This window comes from Eretmochelys imbricata, chromosome 7, assembly GCF_965152235.1.
Source record: "Eretmochelys imbricata isolate rEreImb1 chromosome 7, rEreImb1.hap1, whole genome shotgun sequence".
NCBI lineage: Eukaryota > Metazoa > Chordata > Testudines > Cheloniidae > Eretmochelys > Eretmochelys imbricata.
The window spans coordinates 84,407,531-84,428,261 of record NC_135578.1 but is presented as its reverse complement, the minus strand read 5'-3'; the positions used below and the strand labels follow the sequence as shown (position 1 = coordinate 84,428,261).

General features: G+C 45.4%; 1 protein-coding gene across 1 annotated transcript in view; it reads left to right on the top strand.

Moving 5' to 3' along the window:
* ADAMTS14 (ADAM metallopeptidase with thrombospondin type 1 motif 14) overlaps nucleotides 1-20,731 on the top strand; it is a 98,934-nt gene extending 78,203 nt beyond the window's left edge. The window contains exons 11-22 of the mRNA XM_077822848.1: nucleotides 895-1,043; nucleotides 2,139-2,314; nucleotides 3,719-3,852; nucleotides 4,721-4,844; nucleotides 7,051-7,134; nucleotides 9,662-9,825; nucleotides 10,877-11,042; nucleotides 13,773-13,905; nucleotides 14,601-14,808; nucleotides 15,829-15,958; nucleotides 16,860-16,970; nucleotides 20,103-20,731. Of these exons, the coding sequence (XP_077678974.1) occupies nucleotides 895-1,043; nucleotides 2,139-2,314; nucleotides 3,719-3,852; nucleotides 4,721-4,844; nucleotides 7,051-7,134; nucleotides 9,662-9,825; nucleotides 10,877-11,042; nucleotides 13,773-13,905; nucleotides 14,601-14,808; nucleotides 15,829-15,958; nucleotides 16,860-16,970; nucleotides 20,103-20,731 (2,208 nt within the window). The remainder of the gene's footprint in view (nucleotides 1-894; nucleotides 1,044-2,138; nucleotides 2,315-3,718; nucleotides 3,853-4,720; nucleotides 4,845-7,050; nucleotides 7,135-9,661; nucleotides 9,826-10,876; nucleotides 11,043-13,772; nucleotides 13,906-14,600; nucleotides 14,809-15,828; nucleotides 15,959-16,859; nucleotides 16,971-20,102) is intronic.

Sequence of the window (20,731 nt, the reverse complement as noted above, 5' to 3'; positions counted from 1 at the left end):
AAGTCAACCAAAACTATGGCTCAGGTCCTGGAGTGTCGTGCTGCTACTTCACTATTGTAATCTGGGCACGTAGCTAGCAGAACCAGCTACAGGGTGCCAGCATAATGGGTGTGGCTGAGAGAAAGGAGGCATGGCTAGGACATCTCTATATTCCTCCAGTGCCTCTGGTGCTGTATGTGCCCCTTAGAACCGTTGGCAACTGTTGACTTAGAGCAGCCTTCACACCCCTTTCTGAACTGAGCTGTGTGCTCTCTGGCTGTAGCTGAGGTTCTGGAGCCAGGCAGTTTTCATGGAGACAAATCTCTGGTTTATGGGAGATTTTGTTATAACTTTTGTTACTGAATTTTGTGTTTGTGAAAGTGAGAAGTTTGTTGCACATGGTGAGAACCAAGCATAATAGAGGCAAATGCTGTGCAAGCTCTGCCAATGCACCTCAGTTCTGATCTGTGATGTCCTTTGATATATTGGTCCTGGGACCCAGAGAACTGTACCTGTGCAGTGAACCCTGCCAACCATTCCTAGCCTTCTGAGCAGAAGTTTTACCTAATGTGATGTGAACAAATGGGAACTAGGATGAAACCACCAAACCCAGCTCACTTTCACTGGTGACCTATGTCAGGATTTGAATTTGGCTCTCCGGAGGGGATAGGCTAGTTCATTAGTCCACTCCTCCACTCAGGCCCCTGAGATCTTTCTTTATTACTTTAAGGTTTCATGACTTCACAGTCGCCACTGTCTGTCATGTCCATCTGACCGATAGGAGAGGGAGACCCAGATTCCAAACCATGTTGTTAAGCCGGGTGCCCCTGTGGCTATAGAATCTCTCTCCTCACTAACACTAGACAGTTATGAAGAGGCAGGTGTTCCAGTAACCCGTTTCTTCTCCTGTTCCAGTGGTGTTTCAAGGGTCACTGCATCTGGAAGACCTCAGAGCAGCCTTACAGCCAGGATGGCAGCTGGAGTTCCTGGTCCAAATTTGGCTCCTGCTCCAGGACATGTGGCGGTGGGGTGCGCTCCCGCAGCAGGAACTGCAACAACCCACCGTAAGTTTGGCTTTCTGCTAATTCTCTTAGTCCTGGCCGTATTGGAAGTGGCAGAGAACCAGGGCCACCTCCTCCTTCCTCCAGTAGGTCAGTCATAAGGAAGGCGAAGTTCTGGACAATTGAATAAACTGGAGAGAGGAAGGGCCATGCCTAGGTACCACAGCACGGAGTGTCAGAGCATTAAAGGGAACTCTCCTTCACAGAGCCTAGCAAACTTTAGGGATATACTTGTCCATCCTTTCTTCGTTTGGGTTGCTATAAATCATGGGCATCTCTTATGGTCAGATATGTAAGATGGGATTGTCAAAGAGCCTGAGGGAATTAGGCTCTTAACTCCCATAGGATTTGTTTATCCTACTCCCTTAGGCTCCTTTGAAAATCCCAGCTGTAATCCCTAAATTTAAACGCTGAGCTACAATTTGTTTAACTCCTTCTCTCCACATGCACCTAATAGGATTGAAGCTTGACGTAATCAAACTGAGCTGGTCACCTTCCTTTAGCCCAGAGGAGCAGTAACAATAAGGAAGCACTGTTAAGGCAGATGGGCTCCGAAAGGATCAAACCCAGCTTCTCGGCTCAGTGACCTGGTGATAGCAGTTCGCAGTTATGGAAATACACGTGCACTTTGTACCACTTCATTGCTCTTACATGCTGGCAGGGGACAAGAATCCTAACCTGTGAGCCAAGTGTGCTCACATGGACTGTCAAAGTAGCACGAAGTTGGTAGTGATAGGTATGAATTGTGGGCTCACCAGATTTCACTGTTACTTTGGTGCTTTTAATGACTAACCTAATATAAATAAGTCTTTCTGTGTACACGTTTGCCCTTTAACATGATGGTCGTCTGGACTGGATTGTGGGGAAAGTCAGTCAAGTGAAGAGAAAAAAAGATTTCACGGAGACCTGTGGACGGTGTTTCTAGAGTTAAAGTTTTCATGAGACCTTATGCTATTGTATTAGAACCTCCATGCTTCAGAGAGGCAGTCATGAAAGCCTCCCTCACACACAATCCCAAGTAGAGCTGTGCTGCGTCAGGTCTCAGTACCCCTTTCTGAAATAGTTTCAAAATTCTTTATCCCCCTATTTATTTTCTAGTCCAGCCTATGGTGGGCGCCATTGCCCAGGTGCCATTTATGAGTACCAGGTCTGCAATACTGAAGAGTGTCGTGGACCCTATGAAGATTTCCGTGCCCAGCAGTGTTCTAAGCGTAACTCTTATTATACCCACCAGAACTCCAAACACACGTGGCTTCCTTATGAGCACCATGATGGTGAGTGGAGACAGCCCATTCGTCCAGGCAGTGCTAGTGTAGCCATCGACCGGACTTCTGTTTGCTTTGTGGGCTGCATACATTCCCTGGGGACCATTCAGAAGAGGTTGGATAGGCTACAGTATGGCAATGGGGATAGCTCTTTCTTTGGACAGTTCTGGGATTGGTCCTGAGTTACCACAACTTATGACCTGTATATATTTTTTTCCTTGCTATTGGAATGACACTGCTGCCACTGTTTACCTACTGTAGTGGCTCCTGCAGGTGTATGTGATTATGCCTTTCACACTGGTAGGACACTATCAAAGACCCCCCCCACTGAGCTGTCATTTAAAGAGAAAAAATTGAATTGGGTTTTATGTGATATCTTTCATGCTTGTATTATCTCAGTGCTCTTTAAAGACCAGGGGTGAAAAGCTCCATATTCCATCACCAGCCCTTCAGGTTCCCAAAACTCACTTTCCCTTACCTACAGAAGCTGAGGGTTTCCGTTGTGAGCACTAAGGACATCACAAGTACCTGAAATACAGCAGGAAAATGCTCTTTGCATTATCTGTGATATTGTCAGTAATTGCAGGGGAAATAAAACCCCTGCACCTAGATCCAGGCAAGCGAGAGGAGCAAAACTGATTTTCCTGTGCCACGGATATTCGTTAGTGCGGCCCATAGGTAGTTGCTCTGACCTACATCAGGGCTGGGGACAGTGAAGAAAAGCCAACAGAATCGGGGAGCCATAATCAGTGCTCTGATATCTCCCCCACTGTCTTTCACCAATAGGATCTGTGATACAGGAGAGAATCTGCTGCTTGTTTTAAACATAAATTTATCTGTCTGCACCTTTTTAGGTTGGATTTTTGTCACTGTTTTACAGTCTTTTCATAATGCTGTGTTGCTTTACAGTGCTGGACGATATGTTGTATTTGTAGCTGTTGTGGGACAAATTCTGTCCTCAGATATGCACAACTCTCATTGAATTAAAGGAATCAAGTGATTTTGTAGTACCAGCTGACTCAACGTGTTTGCAGTTGCGAGGATGTCAAAGGGACTTGACGTGCATATCTGCAGGCAGAATTTGGTGTTTCACTACATAAACAATCATTTCAGATTTCAACAAAGTCTGAAAATTGTTTGCCCAATCATGTACTTCTTAGATCATTTCATTTGCTCTGCCAGAGTCAAATCTTAATATGTTGTGGTGAACATCCACCTCCCTAAGTTTGTTGTAAGAGAATATAGAGTACCGAATGGCAAATGTAGGAGGGACTTAGAGACAAGAAGGGAATGGCTCTTGAGAACATTCTAATTCAAGATAGCGAGTTCCTCTTATTAAGATAGTTTTGTATTTTGTATTGACTCCATTTTGTTTCCATGAACATGGGTTTTTCAATATGTATTTTGCTGCAGATGCTCAGAAGTGTGAACTGATTTGTCAGTCAGAGGAAACAGGAGATGTGGTGTTCATGAACCAGGTGGTTCATGATGGTACCAGATGCAGCTACAGAGACCACTACAGTGCCTGTGTTCGGGGGGAGTGTGTGGTACGTATGTAACTAATCATTGGGTCTGGCAGTTTTTGCCTGTCCTCTATTCAAATGAGAGGAAGAGAGAGGGAACAAGCATGAACATTTCTGGAGTCAGTGGAATCTTAAACATTTTACATTTTTCATAGACTTTTTCATAGGAATCTAAAATTCCTTTCTAAACTGGAGCACTGTGTGAAGAGTAAGTAAAGCTTTAGGTGCACTATTATTTACCCAGGCTTCCCTGGCACTCACAATGGTAAAGAAGCTGTGTGTGTGTAGGAGGCAATTCATATGCATTCAACTAGCAATGTGGGGAAGCCCGTTAAATACTTTCCTCTAGGTTCTGTTTATTTACTTCACACTGTTTTTGTAAACAGAGAATCAAGTGTGCCTGTAGAGGAGTGGCTGATTATAGTGGTGGATGGGCTAAGACTTCCATCCAAAGTTGGCACCCAAGTCTGCACAGTTCACCCCTATAGACTCTTCCTGAGGGAAGTAGGGGGACTTGGAGCTACCAGGTGGTGGTCAAGTGTAGCAGAGGATTGAAGCAGGACCACCCTGAAGGCTTACATCAGCCTAAAAGCTCCCTAGCACCATAAAAGAAGTAGGGCACATGATATCAGATCCATCTTCCCGTTTGTCATGGGGAGCAACTGCTAGTGAGAATGATTCACCAGCTGGCAGAGTTTTTTGTGAGGGTTTGCGCCGGAAAGTAATTACCATCTTCCCCTGCCATACACATCTGCACTGCTGTCATACTGCTGTAAGATTGGAGGGTGGCTAAAGCCCATGATGAGCTATGAGGTGTAATGCCTGCCTTGCATTTTGAGGCTCTACATATGTGACCTTTTTAAAATCTCTTTCTCTCCCTCTTTGGTGACAGCATGTTGGATGTGACAAGGAAATTGGTTCTTTGAAGCAGGATGACAAGTGTGGTGTTTGTGGGGGTGACAATTCGCACTGCCGGACGGTGAAAGGGACCTTCATCAAATCCCCGAAGCAGCCAGGTGAGAGTCTGGCCCAGGAGTAGGGGAAGAGTGTTCATATTTTGGAAGTGATTGCTTTAATATACCTTTGCACGTAACAAATATAATTCATCTGTGGGCTAAAACCTCCTCTTAGTTCTGCCTGTGTAAACCTATTCTAGAGTATCTCTGTTGAAGTCCATTGGAATTACTACAGATTTACACGGGTGTCGCTGAAATGAGAAGTTGGCCCTACACATAGAAGTACAACTACATCTCGTAGTTTATCATCAGAAGTAGTAGTAGTATTTATTTGTATTATTGTAATGCCTAGGAGCCCTAGTCATTGACGAGGACCCCATTGTGAGAAGCACAGCACAAACAGAACAGAAAGACCATTACAGAGCGATACTGCTGCTGAAATGAAGGCCATGTCTTTCTAGCCAGAAGTGTATCTACAGGCTCGGAGTGCTTGCTTATGTTGCCTGTGGACAACTGCACATTAGTCAATGGGCTTTTACATCCAGGTTTTGCATTTTGAAATGAAAAATAAATACCGAGAAAGAAGACTAGACCTTTGCCTTACTCTGCAGACCTTTGGCAAACAAAATGAAAGCCCAGAAATTTGATGTCCAGGTGCTGGTTCTGTGCTCAGATACGATGGTCGTCAGGTAGCGTATCTTTGCTGACTTCATTGGTGCTCTGCCGGTTGACATTTCCTGAGGATGTGCCCTCTATAACTGCCAAAGTGATAGCTCCGAACTGTGCTTGGTCTTCTGTTGATTGAGCAAGGACCGAATCATTTATTCAGTTAATTACAACAGCTTATTTATGGTATCTATTTCTTTCTGCCTATCTATTATCTGTCAATTTATATGATTCAAGCTATTGCATCACCAGGCTAGACCGATGCAATGTACTGAAGGAGAAGACTACCCAGAAGTTACAGTTCTTACAGCACACGGTGGATTACCTGCTAAACCACACAAACTGGCACAACTGTATCATACCACTGCTTCCCCCCTTGTGCCAGGGGCCTGATCAAAAGCCAATTGAAATCAGTGGAAGACGTCCCATTGACGTCAGTGGGGCTTGGATCAGGTCCTGGTTGCCTATTGAGTTCAAGGTTGTGGTCCTCATCTACAAAGCCCTTGGTGCGCTGGGGCCAGGCTATCTCAGCTACTGCTTCCCTGTCTGTGCCCATGTGTGGCAGCTTCATTTAGCTGACAGAATCCAGGGCGTACCTTGTGAAGGTTATGGAGCTTGCTTCTGTTGTAGATCAGCCTGAGCCCCCAACCTTACCAACTTCAGTGCATGTTTCAAGACATACATCCTCATGTAGGTGTTTTGCTAACAGATGGGTGGGATCACACTGATGCCACTTGGAGTCTGACCCTTCAAGACACTATGAAGGAAGTGAGAAAGGATAGAGAGCTTTGCTGGGGGCACCACTTTGCATAAGAGTAGTCAAGATACTACAGTATCTTTAGCAATCCATGTGAAAATGTCTGTCTATTTAGCTGATATCTCACAGGGGTTAGGAGTAGGACAAAGTAGTGGAAAGGCAAGAGCCTTTCTATAGAAACATGGTGTTGCAAGAAGGGAGAGATGTGATAGGAGCAAGGAAGAGTGCAGGGGGTAGCCACAGAATGCTGGGAACCTGACCAGGAGATGAGAAGGATAATGCAATACTTTTGCAGGGGTGGGGTCATCAGAAAGAGAAAGATAGGAAGCTGCAAGGCTCTCATTGAAGTAAGATTTAGGGAGAAGAAGGGGAGCTAGGAGGCTGTTAGGCAAATCTTGGGGAGGTTTCAGGAGAGAAAACAGAGTTATGAGAGAACTGCAGAATGGGAGGACAAACGACTCATGTTCATATACATTCTAGATAAGAATCCATATTTTTGGATGATTATCTGAATTGAATCACTGGATCTTTTGAATTTGACCCATAGTTAATAAAAACACACATTTCCTGTTAGCTCAGTAAACTGCCTCCTAGTGCTTTACTGTATTTATTATCTGCATAATTGGATTGGGGCTGATCTTGTGAACACAGTTATATAAAACCAGTCTTTTACCATTAGCAAAAACCTAAGGTAAATGCACCAACCAAAATGCTCTTCTCCATTTCCTTTCTCTCACTGAAGAATCCTGTGGTTTCAAAACCTAGTGGGAGTGTTCCACAGAATTTAAACTTGCCTGCTTTGCTATCAGTTTTGAGAATGCTTTACTTTTGTTTGATTTTCAGTGGGTGTTTTGAAAATGTTTGAGATTCCGGCTGGGGCCAGATACATTCAGATAGAAGAGATGGAGCCGGCCTCCCATAGCATTGGTGAGTACTGAACAACCAGAGAGCACAGACAGACTCAGAGGCAGGTGTTAGCCAGTTTGGCCTAGTGTTGTTTAATCAAAGAAACCTTAAGACTTGGGTTCTCTAAAATAGATGTGGTAGTCACACTTTCAAAATGTGTATGGAAGTGCAAAGGGGCAGTTGCACACACAAAATATTTAGGTGCATGGATAAAATGGGGAACTGAGTGCAAAAGGCTGATCACAGTAAAATGAGTAGCTCTCAGCCCACTTTCTTGCACAAACGTCAGAGAAGACTAACATTTGTTCTTATCACAGAACTACCAGACAATTTAGCCCAGTTCTGTCTGACTATCAGTTGCTGCTTAGGAGGAGCCTTGGAATGGAATAACAGAGGGTGGTGAAGAATTGAACTGTTTGGGCAGAATTGGATGTGTGTCCTCAGGAGTGGAATAGCAAGGTGTGGTCCATGTCAGAATTGAGGTATGTTGGCAGGGCTGGCAGCAGAGGGCCAAAGAATTAGTACAACATTTGCCTTTGGTCATGGCTGGCGCTAGCCACTGGTTCCATTCCTTCACTTCCATGAGCACTAACAGTCAGCTGAAAAAAAAGAAAGTGTAGAGTCCTGGGGCCAAATCTTTGGGACGGGGCCTTCTGTGCCTGGCACAGTTTCAGAAGGGGAAGGATGTTAAGGGGCAACCTTAATACCCATCCTACCCCACCCAGTCCTATGGCTGCTGGGTGCCAAGCCTGTCCTGCGGTGCATCTAAGAACATCCTTATGGCTGTTCTAAGCTGCACTGGCTGCTAATGGCTCCCAAGGGACCTTACAGCAACTGGGGATTGGCTAGATAGAGCAGCTCCCCAGCCACATCTTCCTATACCAGGAGCATAGGGGATAGTGTAGGAGCTGCTGGGCTGGCCCGAGGCCACTTGAGGATTTCTCCACACTAGGGGAAGCTCATGTATCTGGTTAAGCCAGGGAGGCACAGTGGGGCAACATCCTGGCCTTTAAGGTCTTCTATAGAGTGACCCTTCTGTTTCTCTTATTCCGCTCTGTTTAAAAGCACATTAGAGTGAGTGAGTATTTGTGTGTGTGCGTACGATTGAGAGAGAAAGTTACTTGAAAATGACCAAGGAGTTAAGCTGGAGTAGCTGTTCCCCAGCCTCTCGCATTTCAATTTGCAGCTTTCCTTTTCTGCTGTCTCCAAAATCCTTCTTAGTGAACCTTCCAGTGAAGCTGGCAAGTCGAGCTCTGCCTGTGTGATCCTGTAGTGAGAAATCACACAATATGCCTCTGTGTGAGGTATATTCTCAGAGGGCTGGGTCTTGAAGCCAAATCTCTTTCAGACATAGGAAGGGTGTGTATGTGTATGTGTGTTTTCTTTCTGCTCAGAAGACCATTAATTCAAAGGATGAGTTGGAATGTCAGGGGGATTGGTATGTCAGCAACACGGTCAAACCAGACTGACTGTTTAGAGAAGATGAAGAGAGTTAATGTTAGGAAAGCAGGGGGACCCTGGAACAACTGGGAGGTGGGATGGAGGGAGTGTGATTCTCTTAAAGGGTGGGGAAATAAGAGATTCAGGCTGGAGAGGCATGGTGTGGAGCGTGGTCACTAGATTTTACACATTTAAAGGGTTATTCCCTGCCAAGGCCCCTTTCTTGATCACCAGCCCTACATGCACATGCCTGTTCATTCAATGGAATGTATCCAGGCTCTTCCATGAGCAGCTGCTCACAGCCTTGTTCTCTGCACCGCGGAGACAAGTGACACAAGGGCTGAAAAGGGACACTTTCATCTGCCTGTGTGTCCCCTTGAATTCTGGGCCTGAGGTCTCTGCCAGTGCCCCTCAGTTCCAACTGGCAGTACACTTTGCTATTCCAGTCCTGGGCCTTACACAGCTCTGCCAGTGCATCTCACTCTTGACCCACAGCTCCTCTGCTATCTCCTTTTTGGGCCTCCTTGTACGTAGATTCCTAGGGGTGTTATCTTAAATGGTCGGTTTGTGATGTGGGCAAACCCATTTGACTTGCCATTTAAGCTACTATTTGAGCCCAGATGTTTTTCTGTAAAGATCTAGTGCATTAACCCATGGCACAGTCCAGACCTGCAGTCTCATCCTTTGAATAACATTACATTAACCTTTCTGATGTTTAGGCCACAATCGAAAGACTAATAGGACTTGCTTTGCTTACAGTCAATAGTATACAATTGCTAATATATAGGACTAGAGTTGCAGGTGCTGAGCGCTCATTTTGGCACCTAAACAAGAGCCAGATTTTCCCGTTTGCTCAGCTTCCAGCTGCTCCCACTGTGATACTTATGGCCAGATTTTCAAAAGACCAACCAGCTGAGCCTGAATTCTTTTTATGAATATCTGGTCTGTTATGAGGAATATTTTCACCATGAAGGTCTATCCATACAATTCCCATCTTTAGGGATTTCTTCTGATCAGTTAAATTCCCATGCATTATGCTCACAATTCATTTTTCTGTCCCTAAAAGTCTTTGACAGGGGAAAATTACTTTGTGAACTTCTTTTCCCAGCTGTTAAGAATCAAGCTACTGGAAACTTCATCCTTAATGCCAAAGCCAAGGAAGCCAAAAGCAAAACCTTCATTGAGATGGGCTTGGAGTGGGAATACACAATTGAGAATGGCAAGGAGAGCCTGAAAACCAGCGGCCCCCTGCATGAAGCAATCAGTGTGCTGGTGAGTCACACTGGCTTCTCCTCTGGAGAATCATTCAGTCATTCACTGAAGCAGAGCACACAGTGCAATCACTGTTACAAATGCTAGAAGAGACTGATATACAGTGTAGAATGGAGTGGCCGAATTTCATAGTGGAAGGACATAGGGCGTAAATCCTACAAAACTCTTAAAAGTTATTTTAAAAAGTGAAAGTAACTAGCCATAATCTAATATGATTAAGATACTTCAGGATGTGCAGAAATACACTATGAATGCACTTCTTAGAAGCCTGAATGTTTTTGACCTTGCATCTGACAATGTATAAAGGCATACGACCATAGCCTACCAATACACACCCTGTTCTGGCTTATCCCAGCATTAATGGGATCTAGATTCCCCATGCCTCCCTGGAAGAAAAGCTCATCCTCCCTGCCCCCCAATGTCTTGGAATACATGTTCACTTATTGATATTGAGTGTTACAAACAATGCTTCTATGCCTCTTCATTTGTCTAAAGTTATAGTACAGGTTCCTATTTATGTAGATAAGGTAGAAAGTTCTGTGTATGAAGTCTAGAGTTTGAGCATATATTTTGATATGTCATGGGCATCTTCTGTACGTGTGCAGTGGTCCAATACAGAGTATGTTCTGTGAGTATTTTAGAATCCTTCCACTCAGGCTTGACAAAGCCCTAGCTGGGATCATTTAGTTGGGGATTGATCCTGCTTTGAGCAGGGGGTTGGACTAGATGACCTCCTGAGGTCCCTTCCAACCTCGATATTCTATGATTCATTTTAGATTAATTGAAATATTTTGAATGGATCAAGAGTTCTTCTTGTTAACTAAATGTTTTCTCTTTTCTACCTGTGGTACTTGTTTAATTTCTTCCTTGTTACTTTCTTCTTCTTTCTTTTCTTCTACTTTTCATGTTATGTGTCTATATGCTACATTGTCATTGTTTGCGTCCTCTTTAATTCCTCTCCTCCTTCCACTCTCACCCTTTCCCACAATTGCATTCTCTTTCTCTCTTCCTTGCTGCCTCTACACTGCCTTTGTTGTTTCTCTGATCACAGGTTATCCCAGAGGAAGATGAGTCCAAGAGCAGCCTGATGTATAAGTACATTATCCATGAAGACCTGCTGCCAGTGATTGGAAACAATAATGTCCTTCTTGAAGAGATGGATTCCTATGAGTGGGCCCTCAAGAGCTGGTCTCAGTGCTCAAAGGCTTGCGGAGGAGGTCTGTTTCTCTTTTATATGTCTGTTAAGTTGTAATACTCGGTCACATGTATGTTGCGGTCAGATTTCTTGGACCTGTAGGGCAGTATGAGTCAAAATACCTCTGGTTTTTAGATATCCATATACTTTAATTACCTAATTCTCTATTCTTTAGCAATTCCAAGCCTTAAATTCCAGCATGCTTGGGGAGCCAATCTAACTTCCTTTGGCAGTACTCTGATATACTGCTTTATTTCTGAGTCTGGTTTGATGCATCATCTGATGCTCCCATTTGCTTAAGATTTCTGTGGCTTCTTAGAACCTGGGATTTACAAGATGATAATTTGAGTGTCACAGGGAGGTTGGCCTCTTTAGGAAGTTTTGGGGTGGTCCAATGCACTTGTGACATGTCAGCTGCTTCCCAATTGGATTTTAAGAGATGGGACCGGGGCCATATAAGTGGGAGAGCCTGACAACAGACCGGGTCAGTCAGGGGATTGGAAGGTGATAGCTGTCAGAGATCAGGAATCTGGAGGAGGTCTCCAGGGAAAGCTGAAAAGAGGGAGGGCTAGTTTGCTGACTTTCCTGAGCCAGAGAGCCAGTGCTGGGAGTCTGAAAAGGGCTGAGGGCCAAGAAGCCAATGGAGGGGCTAGCTTGCTGACCTTCCTGGGCCAGAGAGTTTCCATCTTTGCCAGAAAAGGCTGGAAACGGCTGAAGGCTGAAAGCAGTAGAGAGAGATACCTGCTGGCTCTCTGAGCCGGAGAGCTGAGCTGGAGAGCCAGGAGAGGACTTAAGACTGGGGGAGGTGCGGTGAGAGACACTGGAGCCATACTAGAAAGGTGAGCATGATGAGAGATGTTGGAGCTGTACTGGAGAGCCTGAGTATGGTGAGAGATGATGGTACCATACTTGGTGTGTTCATAGACTATTGGGACTTGGAGACTGACTGTACTATTTGGACTGTGCTGGGGAATTCTGGATTATGGTTGTGGGGCTGTTGTTATGGTTTATGTGCACAGAGCTTTATTTGGTAATAAACTAACCCTGCAAAGGCTAGGTATCCTTGGAAAGTCTTTGTGCACTATTTCTGGGATGATCCACTGAAGGGGAAACAGGCATGTGCATGGGATGTGCTGCAGCATGATGCTGGAGGGCACCAAAGGGGCTGCCCCATGACAGTTATAAAGACCTTTGCAATTATTGCAGAGCATTCTCTGATGTAGCTCCACTCCAAATGCATGTCATATTTTTCAATATTTTTTTTTAATTACACCTGCAGAAGTTTGAGTGGATATCTTTTGTGCACACAGAACAGGTAATTGTGCACACAGGTGCCATTTTTTATGTGTGAATGTTGGTTTTGCACAATCACAAGATGCACTAGCAATTTTTGTAATCTCACTTAAGGAGGATCTCTGAAAATGTAACCAGGTCTTTAAGTCAGGTTTCTGAAGCTTTGCTTAAAAGTACAGACCCAGGCTCTATACAAATGAAAATCATCTCACTGTTATTCTTACAGATTTGGGGAAGGGCCTAATCATAGCAAATTACAGAAATGGAAAGACCTGTAAGACCCAGTAACACTTCCACCTGTCATTGCTGGTTTGTTCCCTCCAGTACCTGGGTCATTCCCTACACTGAGAGACAGGAAGTGTGTGTGTCTGTGTGCAGGTTCTGGGGTGCTTGTTACCCAAATGAATGGATAAGACGCCACACTTACACAAGTTACCAAATCCTTATAGCTCCCGTTTCAAGGCAGGTGAAATCATAATAATTATGGATCAAATAAATGTAAACTCTATCCAGAGCATTGAAATAAATCAGTTTTTAAAAGTCAATGGAGATCTGATGGCTCCAGCTTGTCCGCATTTCCTTGTAACTGTGATTTTTAAAAAATAAATATTGGCATTTGGGAAGGTTTAGGGACTGGCAAAGATGGAACCGAAGTCCTTGTTTTAGCTACAAGCGGCTGCAATATGACCTTCTCTTATATGTACTCCACCAATGAACATAATCCTGAGATGGAGGGACCACCCTCTTGAAGAGTGAATGGAAGCTCATGCTTCAGGCTAGCTTAGCCCAGACCTGGTCTTTTTGCAAGCAAATGTGACCAGTATGCCAAATTCTAACATTTTGGGTCTCTCTTGTGATGTGGATTCTTTTCTTTTCCATCAGGGGAAGTAAGCTCCAAACTAAGGCCCATCAAACTCTTTTCAATAGTCAAAAATTCACCAGAGCTCAGGGGCTCGTCCGCTATGTCCGCTTTGTGATCCCTGAGGGACCTTATGGCAGTGGCCTAAATTAGAGCTACTCTCTTGCACACTCACACTGTGAGCAGAATTGGATTGCAGTCAGGAATCTGGTCCTAGTTTTGCAGAGGTGAAATGGCATTTCCCATTGCTACATAGCAGCCAGCAACCATATGGGTCAGGCAGGAATATGGGAATGACTGGGGTATTCCAGACTGAGTAGCATTATCTCACCACCACCTCCTTGTTGACTGCAAATATATTTGGTGCCTTTGTGTGTTTGTGTGTGTACAGCCTAGAGGAAGTATTATCTGGCTGCATTATGGCCCCTTGTATGACATGCTGAACTCCAAAGTTGGAGTGCAAAGTCATAGCAGAAAAGCAAGACGAGCTAATTAGGGGGATCCAACTAATGGTTATCAAGATGGAGTTCCAAACCAAGTTGTGTGTATACCTGTGATTCCCTTACTCCCTGTGTATTTTTCTTTCTGTGGTTCCTTCAGGCATCCAGTACACCAAGTATGGCTGTCGGAGGAAAAGCGATAACCGGATGGTGCATCGGAACTTCTGTGATAATGGCAAGAAACCCAAGCCAATCCGGAGGCGATGCAACCCGCAGGAGTGCTCCCAGCCAGCGTGAGTTATACCCCCTACGATCATGACACTGTGCTGTGCCTGCATGAAGGTTCTCAGGGTTAAGGCAGGAGGCTCTGGTCATTTTCATTATTGGCGTTGATGTAAGAGCTAGCATGAGCAGCCTTTCTCCCTCCTCCTCCCAAGTCAAAGAGGTGGAGGGATCCAAATATTGCAAAGAGTAAGTTGTTTTCTTTTAAATCCCCCCCGATCCCACCCCCATCCTGAAAAGTACAAAAGGATAAAATCTTGGTGACCCAGTACTGTCCAAATAAGGCAGGGGCACGTGCGAGGGAACTGACAATGACTTTAAGTCATGGAAGGCATAACTGTTCCTAATGGGTTATGCAGGCTGTCATAGAGGGACCAAGACAAACTTGCCATTGTTTGGCCTACTGGAGTCCAACACATTAGATCAGCAGAAAACCCAACTGTAAGGCTCAGAGAGACAGGTTCTCAGCTTCTGTAAATCAAGTAGCTCTACTGAGTTCAGTGGAATGATCCTGGTTGACACCTGAGGAGGATTTGCTCCTTAATCTGAAGACTGTGCTACAGCTAGGAATATGAGCTTCCAGATCTCTTCTGAGGACTCTCAATCTGTGATCTCAAAGCTCCAGAAAGATAAGCCAATCAGAATCTGAAAAATCCAAATATTCTCCCCCTCAACCTGTTGACAGTGCTGTATTTTAATGATTCAGCTGGATGGCAGAGGAATGGGGAGCCTGCAGCAAGTCCTGTGGCAAGCTAGGAGTTCAGATAAGGGTGGTGCAGTGTGTCCAGCACCTCCTGAATGGCACGAACCGGACGGTACACACCAAATACTGCACAGGAGATCGACCGGACACACGCAGGGCCTGCAGCCGCTTGCCCTGTCCAGCCCAATGGAGGACAGGGGCCTGGTCCCAGGTGCGTGAGCCCAGGTTCTGCAATGCATACAATGTTGTATAGTAAAGCTTTTATTCCAAAGATCTGCAGATTACAATTCCAGTGTAATTGGTTGTTACCTGATTCAAAAACTCCAGAAAGCATGATCATCATACATCTCGAGAGCCTGCTGACTTGCAAAAGAACCTGCTTCACTACCATGGAAAACCCACCAATCTTTGGTGATTGGTGGCCAGTGGCCATGCTAAGTAGCTGGGGGTTAGCACTGAAACCTCCCTTATTCTGGTGGGAGCTGAGAGGGTTTTCACAGTCAGGAGGATATTTTTATACAGCACACACAGTGTAACATTATCTGGAGATATGTTTCACTCTTAAGTGCCTGATCCAAGAGAACAAGGTGTGTGGAGGAACACATTTGCTATGGGTTAATATAAATCACCTAGATAGCAAATGAATTCTATAGTGAACTAGATAATGACATAGACGGCAGGTGATATTATTGTTTGGGTTTGTAGGAAGACAAGAGAAAAGTAGCTTTCCATGTAGTCCCTTTTTAGAGGCAGACAGGGGTGTGTATATGTGGGCATGGTAATGCCTCTGTCCAGCCCAGAAGAAAGCTAAGTCATTGGTGGCAGAGTAGGGATGGGGGGCGGGGGGCGCTTATAATGGGTGACCAGTGGTATCAAAGCTAGGGGGAAATACTTGGTATTTAATTCACTTCAGTGCATTTGAGAAGCCAAACATTTCATCTCCAGAGGTACCTTCATGATATAGAGATGAAAGTCATTCTGGCTTGGAAGGTTAAGCAGTATCCAGCCAAGGGGACAAATTTCACCAGAGCCGGGAAGATCTCTATCCATTGGTCTGAATACTAATTTGTGTGTGTTTATATATATAGTCTTGCACATGTGCGCACACACACACACAGAGTTCTTTTTGAAGCTCCTGGTAGCATGAGGTGCATTTCGATGTCTCCATCCCTGCTTTTTTCCCCCGGCACTGATAGGTGTATTTTTTCCCCTCCTTGGTGATTTGACACAGTGCTCAGTCAGCTGTGGAGAAGGCATCCAGCAGCGCCAGGTGGTGTGCAAGGCCAGTGACAATAGCATTGGGCAATGTGAAGATGAGAAACCAGAGACTGTCCATGTCTGCAAAATGGCAGCATGCCCAGGTGAGAGGAGCTGAAATGTCACTGGAGCAGACTCTCCTAGAGTCAGTCATGGAATCAAACTGAGAAACGGTCAGTGATGTGGTACAGGTTGGACTCCTTTGCATGTAGATCTATTCTACTGATGTGTAAGGCTATGGAGGGTGATATAGCTTACATGCCGAGGAGCAGAAGAAGGTATTACAAGATATAAGTTAGGGATTCAGGTTGTTCCTGAAAATCCACTTCCCTAGATACCGGTATTCACATATTCCCATTCGCTTCAATTTAAAACAGCCACTGTTACTGTCTTGGTAGAGTACCTGTGCTGTGCTGCTAACTGTACTAGTCAGTAAGCCCTGATGTTCCATCAGCTTCAGGGGAATGCTGATGAAACACTGGCAACACAGCTGAAGTGACCTTGAGGACCAGCAGGGAAAAATGTTAACAGACCAGACTGACATTACCAAAATGTATAGCACTCCTGGCCTTTCCAGTCTTCGTCCTTTCTTTAGGACCAAAGACCGTGTAAAATTTTCTGAGGATGTTGTGATGTATGAATAATTGATGGTTACGGTGAGACCATCAAATTTATTTTAATCCTTGGCCAAGATTTTTAACAGTGGTTTTGGATGCCTCAGTTTTGGGTGCCCAATCTAAGTTTCCTTACGAGGCCTAATTTTCAGAAAGCTGAGCACGGGCTCTCAGAAAATCAGGTCCCTTTTTAAGGTGGCTCAGGTTGCACACCCAAAAATTGAGGCACCCCACAACCGATGTTACTTTAAAAAATCTTGAGGTGGGTCTCTAGAAGACAAGGGCTAGTGCAAGTAACCCTCCCCACCACACCTAGTCTCAAATTTTTTTGGAAATGCCTTTGTTGGGCTAATGTTTATGACTAAACTTTTTGGCCGTGATCTACCTACAGGAAAGCTACCAAGTATTGCAGCAAACACAGACACCAGTGATCATGTGACTCCGAAAGTACAGTGGGTACCCCAGGATGGGCCCAAAAATCCTGTTAATAAGATATCTTCAAGTAAGTTTCCACTTTTCCTAAGTTTGTCTCTTGGAGCAGAAGTTTCTTTACCTGCATTACATAGGAAGGGATTCTGCTATTAAATGTTTACAAGCCGCCCTCTTTCTCTTCCGTGACTGAAGTGGAAATAACTTAATGGAGGACACCATTTTTTGAAGGCTAGTGGAGACCTTTCTCAAATGGAGATCAAAAGGTTAATGCTCCATAATGGACACCAGAAGAGAATACAAGATTAGTTTGGTTGCAGTCTGAAGTTGTCAAATGCTACCGTGCTAAGATGGGTGTGCTGGAAAATGTCCCACCATCTCCCTATTTCATGCTTAGTGAGATTGAAGTTAGACCACGTAGCAGGGTCTCAGTTGGTCCGCCCAGCCGCTGGGGGGTGGTGGAGAGCTACTGCCTCACCGAAAGGCCTTGGTCACACCTTTCTGTCGATGGGGAGTTAGCGGAGGGAGGTGTGCCGGCACGAGTCCGTGGCGCGCCCCTCAGGCAGGGGAGCGCCGGCACGCGTCCGTGGTCTTTATCGGGATTCTGCTACCTGAGGTGGGGTGGCCAGGGTAGGGGAACGCAGGCCCACCTGACTCCACTGCGTTCCAGCCCAGGGCCCTGAGAGTGGCGGGAGGAGAGGGTCCCACCACTGGGTCAGCGGGGATCCGTCCGCAACATGCTGACCAAATACTGACTCACCACACTGTCCAGTTCTGCCCCTGGGCTACTTCCTACCCGGTCTCTTGAGTGGGTCCCTCTGGTTCCTCCAACTCGTCGGGATATTCAGCCACCAGTAGCCCCGGTAGCTCCTGCTAACCCTCAGTGTCGGGCTCCCTCTGGCTCAGGTCGCTGCCCAGCTCCTCCAGTTCTTTGAGGCACTCTGCGGCTGGCAGTCCTGGTAGCCCGAGTCCTTCCTCAAGGTCAGGTTTCCCCTGGTCCAGGGCCTCCCCTGGCTCGGCAGCAGGGTCTGCAGGGAACAGCCAGCAGTCTGTGTCTGTGTCTGTCTCCCTCCCTGGTGCTGCCCTCACTGGGCTAAGGGCCCCACCTTTTGTACTTCCGGTTCCACCCCTCCCCTTCTGGGGGGGTGGAGTAAGCTTGGCCTGGCCCCGCCCACTCAGGCTGAGAGAGTGGCTCTTTACCCTCTGGTTTGGAAGGAGGCCACCCTGGCTCCCTACAGACCACTAACACTGTTCTTTGTCCTTCCCTAAAGTCAGCATTCAGCATTCACCTGAGCTGCTTGTTCAGAAACCTGACCTTTGCGGCATTCTGTTCAAGTGTTAGAGGTTCCCTTCCCCATTTCTTCTCTTGCCACCCTCCCTGCTCCCTTCTGTGGGTTTTACAGTTGGAGGATGACCCAAACTCTCTTCTGAGTCTTTCCCTTGACAATTAAACAAGTCACTGAGGGTTCACTTTTGTATCTAACCCTGAAATTAGGGTGCCATCTAGTGGCCCTTGATATACAGTTGTAAGGATTTTCCTAGTATCAGAGGGGTAGCCGTGTTAGTCTGTATCCACAAAAACGAGGAGTCTGGTGGCACCTTAAAGACTTAACAGATTTATTTGAGCATAAGGTTTCTGTCCCTTGCCTCACCAATACTACCATTATGGATAAGAAATGTCATTTGCTAACTTTTGGAGTTTGCATTTAAAAGGATCCCTTGCGTTACGTTTCTCTTTCACACAAACGTGGCCAAATGCCAGTATCGGTTTTGCCCGTGAATTCCCTTGTAAATATTGTCATTATTTTTTAAAGTCCTTGTGGTGATACAGAGAGCAGTGACACGTTGGGTCAGGTGGCCTTTTCCTAATCTTAGACATCTTGTGTTGTGGTAGGAAACTGGATAGCTACATGGACAGGGAATTAGTAACTTTTAAGTTATTTCAAATCTGATAGGGAGGTAGTCACAGGAAGTTATCATTTAATGGCCTCTCTGGGTTAAGCTGATAGTCCCATTCTATTAGTGGGCAAATGTCAACATCAGAAGATGATTCTAACAAATGACTTTCTTGTCATTTTTATCTGTTACTGCCAAAAGTTTGCTAGATTCTTGTCTAGATGTGAAGAAGACAAAGTCCCTGTCCCAGGCCCCAGTTCAGCAAGGCATGTTAACACATGCATACAGAGTAATTCCATTCAATTCAATGGGATTTATGCTAAAAATTATGCATGTTCTTAAGTACTTTGCTATATCAGTACTCCAAAGAAGTAGACATGAGAAGGATTAAGGGCCTGATCCAAAGCCCTTGGAATGCCTTCCATTGATTTCACTGGGCTTTGCATCAGGCCCTAAATGAGCCTGGAGTCTTTAATTCACTGGGCTTTGCATCAGGCCCTAAATGAGCCTGGAGTCTTTAATTAGCTTCTCATCCCTTAAGATGATTGTTCCTCAGAAGCATTGAGGCCTATTGGCGTGGGGGAGCTTCCACTGCTGTTGATTTTACTTCTGTCCTGTCGGTGGGTGGATGTCTCCAGCAGCAATGTGACTCCAGCACCCACCACTCAACGCTAACGTCATCTAGTAAAGTTAAAACAATGGAGTCATTCGATTATCTTGGTTTGTAGTGACAATTGTAGCTGAAATGCCTGCCTTATTTGAACTGGTCTCTTAAAGGGGAAAGGTCCTACGTCCTATTACTAATCCCTTCAGCCAAACATTTCACCATTTTGGTTCATTTAAGAAAACATTTGTGCATCTTTGCACATCTTGATTTTATTAGGAAGTGGGAGTACCAAAGTACTGCAGAGAAGCAAGCTGTACCTTTGGTATGCACAGTCTTTCTAATAATAATAATAATAATAATAATAATAATAATTAATAATATTTTGTTACTTCTGTTACACCTTTCCTCTGAGGAGCTGAGTGCTTCCAACATGCCTGAAACCAGAAAGTCAAGATCTACAGATCAGAGAGGGCCACAGGAGAGTTCACAGTTTTCCATGCTTAAACCAAACCTTGAATTTGAAATTTGACCAATGCTAAACATGATGTAACACCAAGTGTAATATGGCATTTTACTCTGAGAGCAGCTTTATGGGATAATTTTAAACCCATGTATGCAGTGATTTTGGATCGTATTTTGTGCACATTATTATTGTATGTCTGGTTATACTCACTAGCTTCTTTATAAATGTCTTTGTCACAGAAGAGCCTTGCCTTGGGGACAAGTCCATATTCTGTCAGATGGAAGTTCTGGCTCGCTACTGCTCCATCCCTGGCTACAACAAACTCTGTTGTGAGTCCTGTGGCAAAAAGGCCTCCACCACCAGCATGCCGCCCAGTGTAGACCAAAGTGCTTCAGAGACTGAAAGTCATGAGGGTGCTTTCTTTCCCAGCCCAGTCACACCACTGCCCTTTCATCCCACTGCCCGGCACCGCCCACATAGGATACAAAGCACAGCTGCCAAAGAGACAGATGCATCCCAAGCTGCTCACGTCCAGCTGTCCAGCACAGAAGGTTCAGCTTCCCATGGAACCTCTTGGGCTAATGCTGCGACCCAGTCTCGGGGCACTCCAGTCGATGATACTTCAAAAGTTGACACCTCAAGACCACTACCTCCTAGCCGGCAGGCTGCAGCAGGGCAGAGTTCTGGGGAACTCTGGGGCAGAACTGCCTTTCAGTGGTTCTCTCCAGCCTTGAACAAACCTGCCGGTGCACACAGCGAAAGTGATTCCTCTGTCCCCTCCCAGGGCATAGCACGACGGAGAAGGCATAATACTGGAACCAAGCAGCTGGGGAACAGTCTCAGGATCTCCTCCCCTGTTGTGACATGA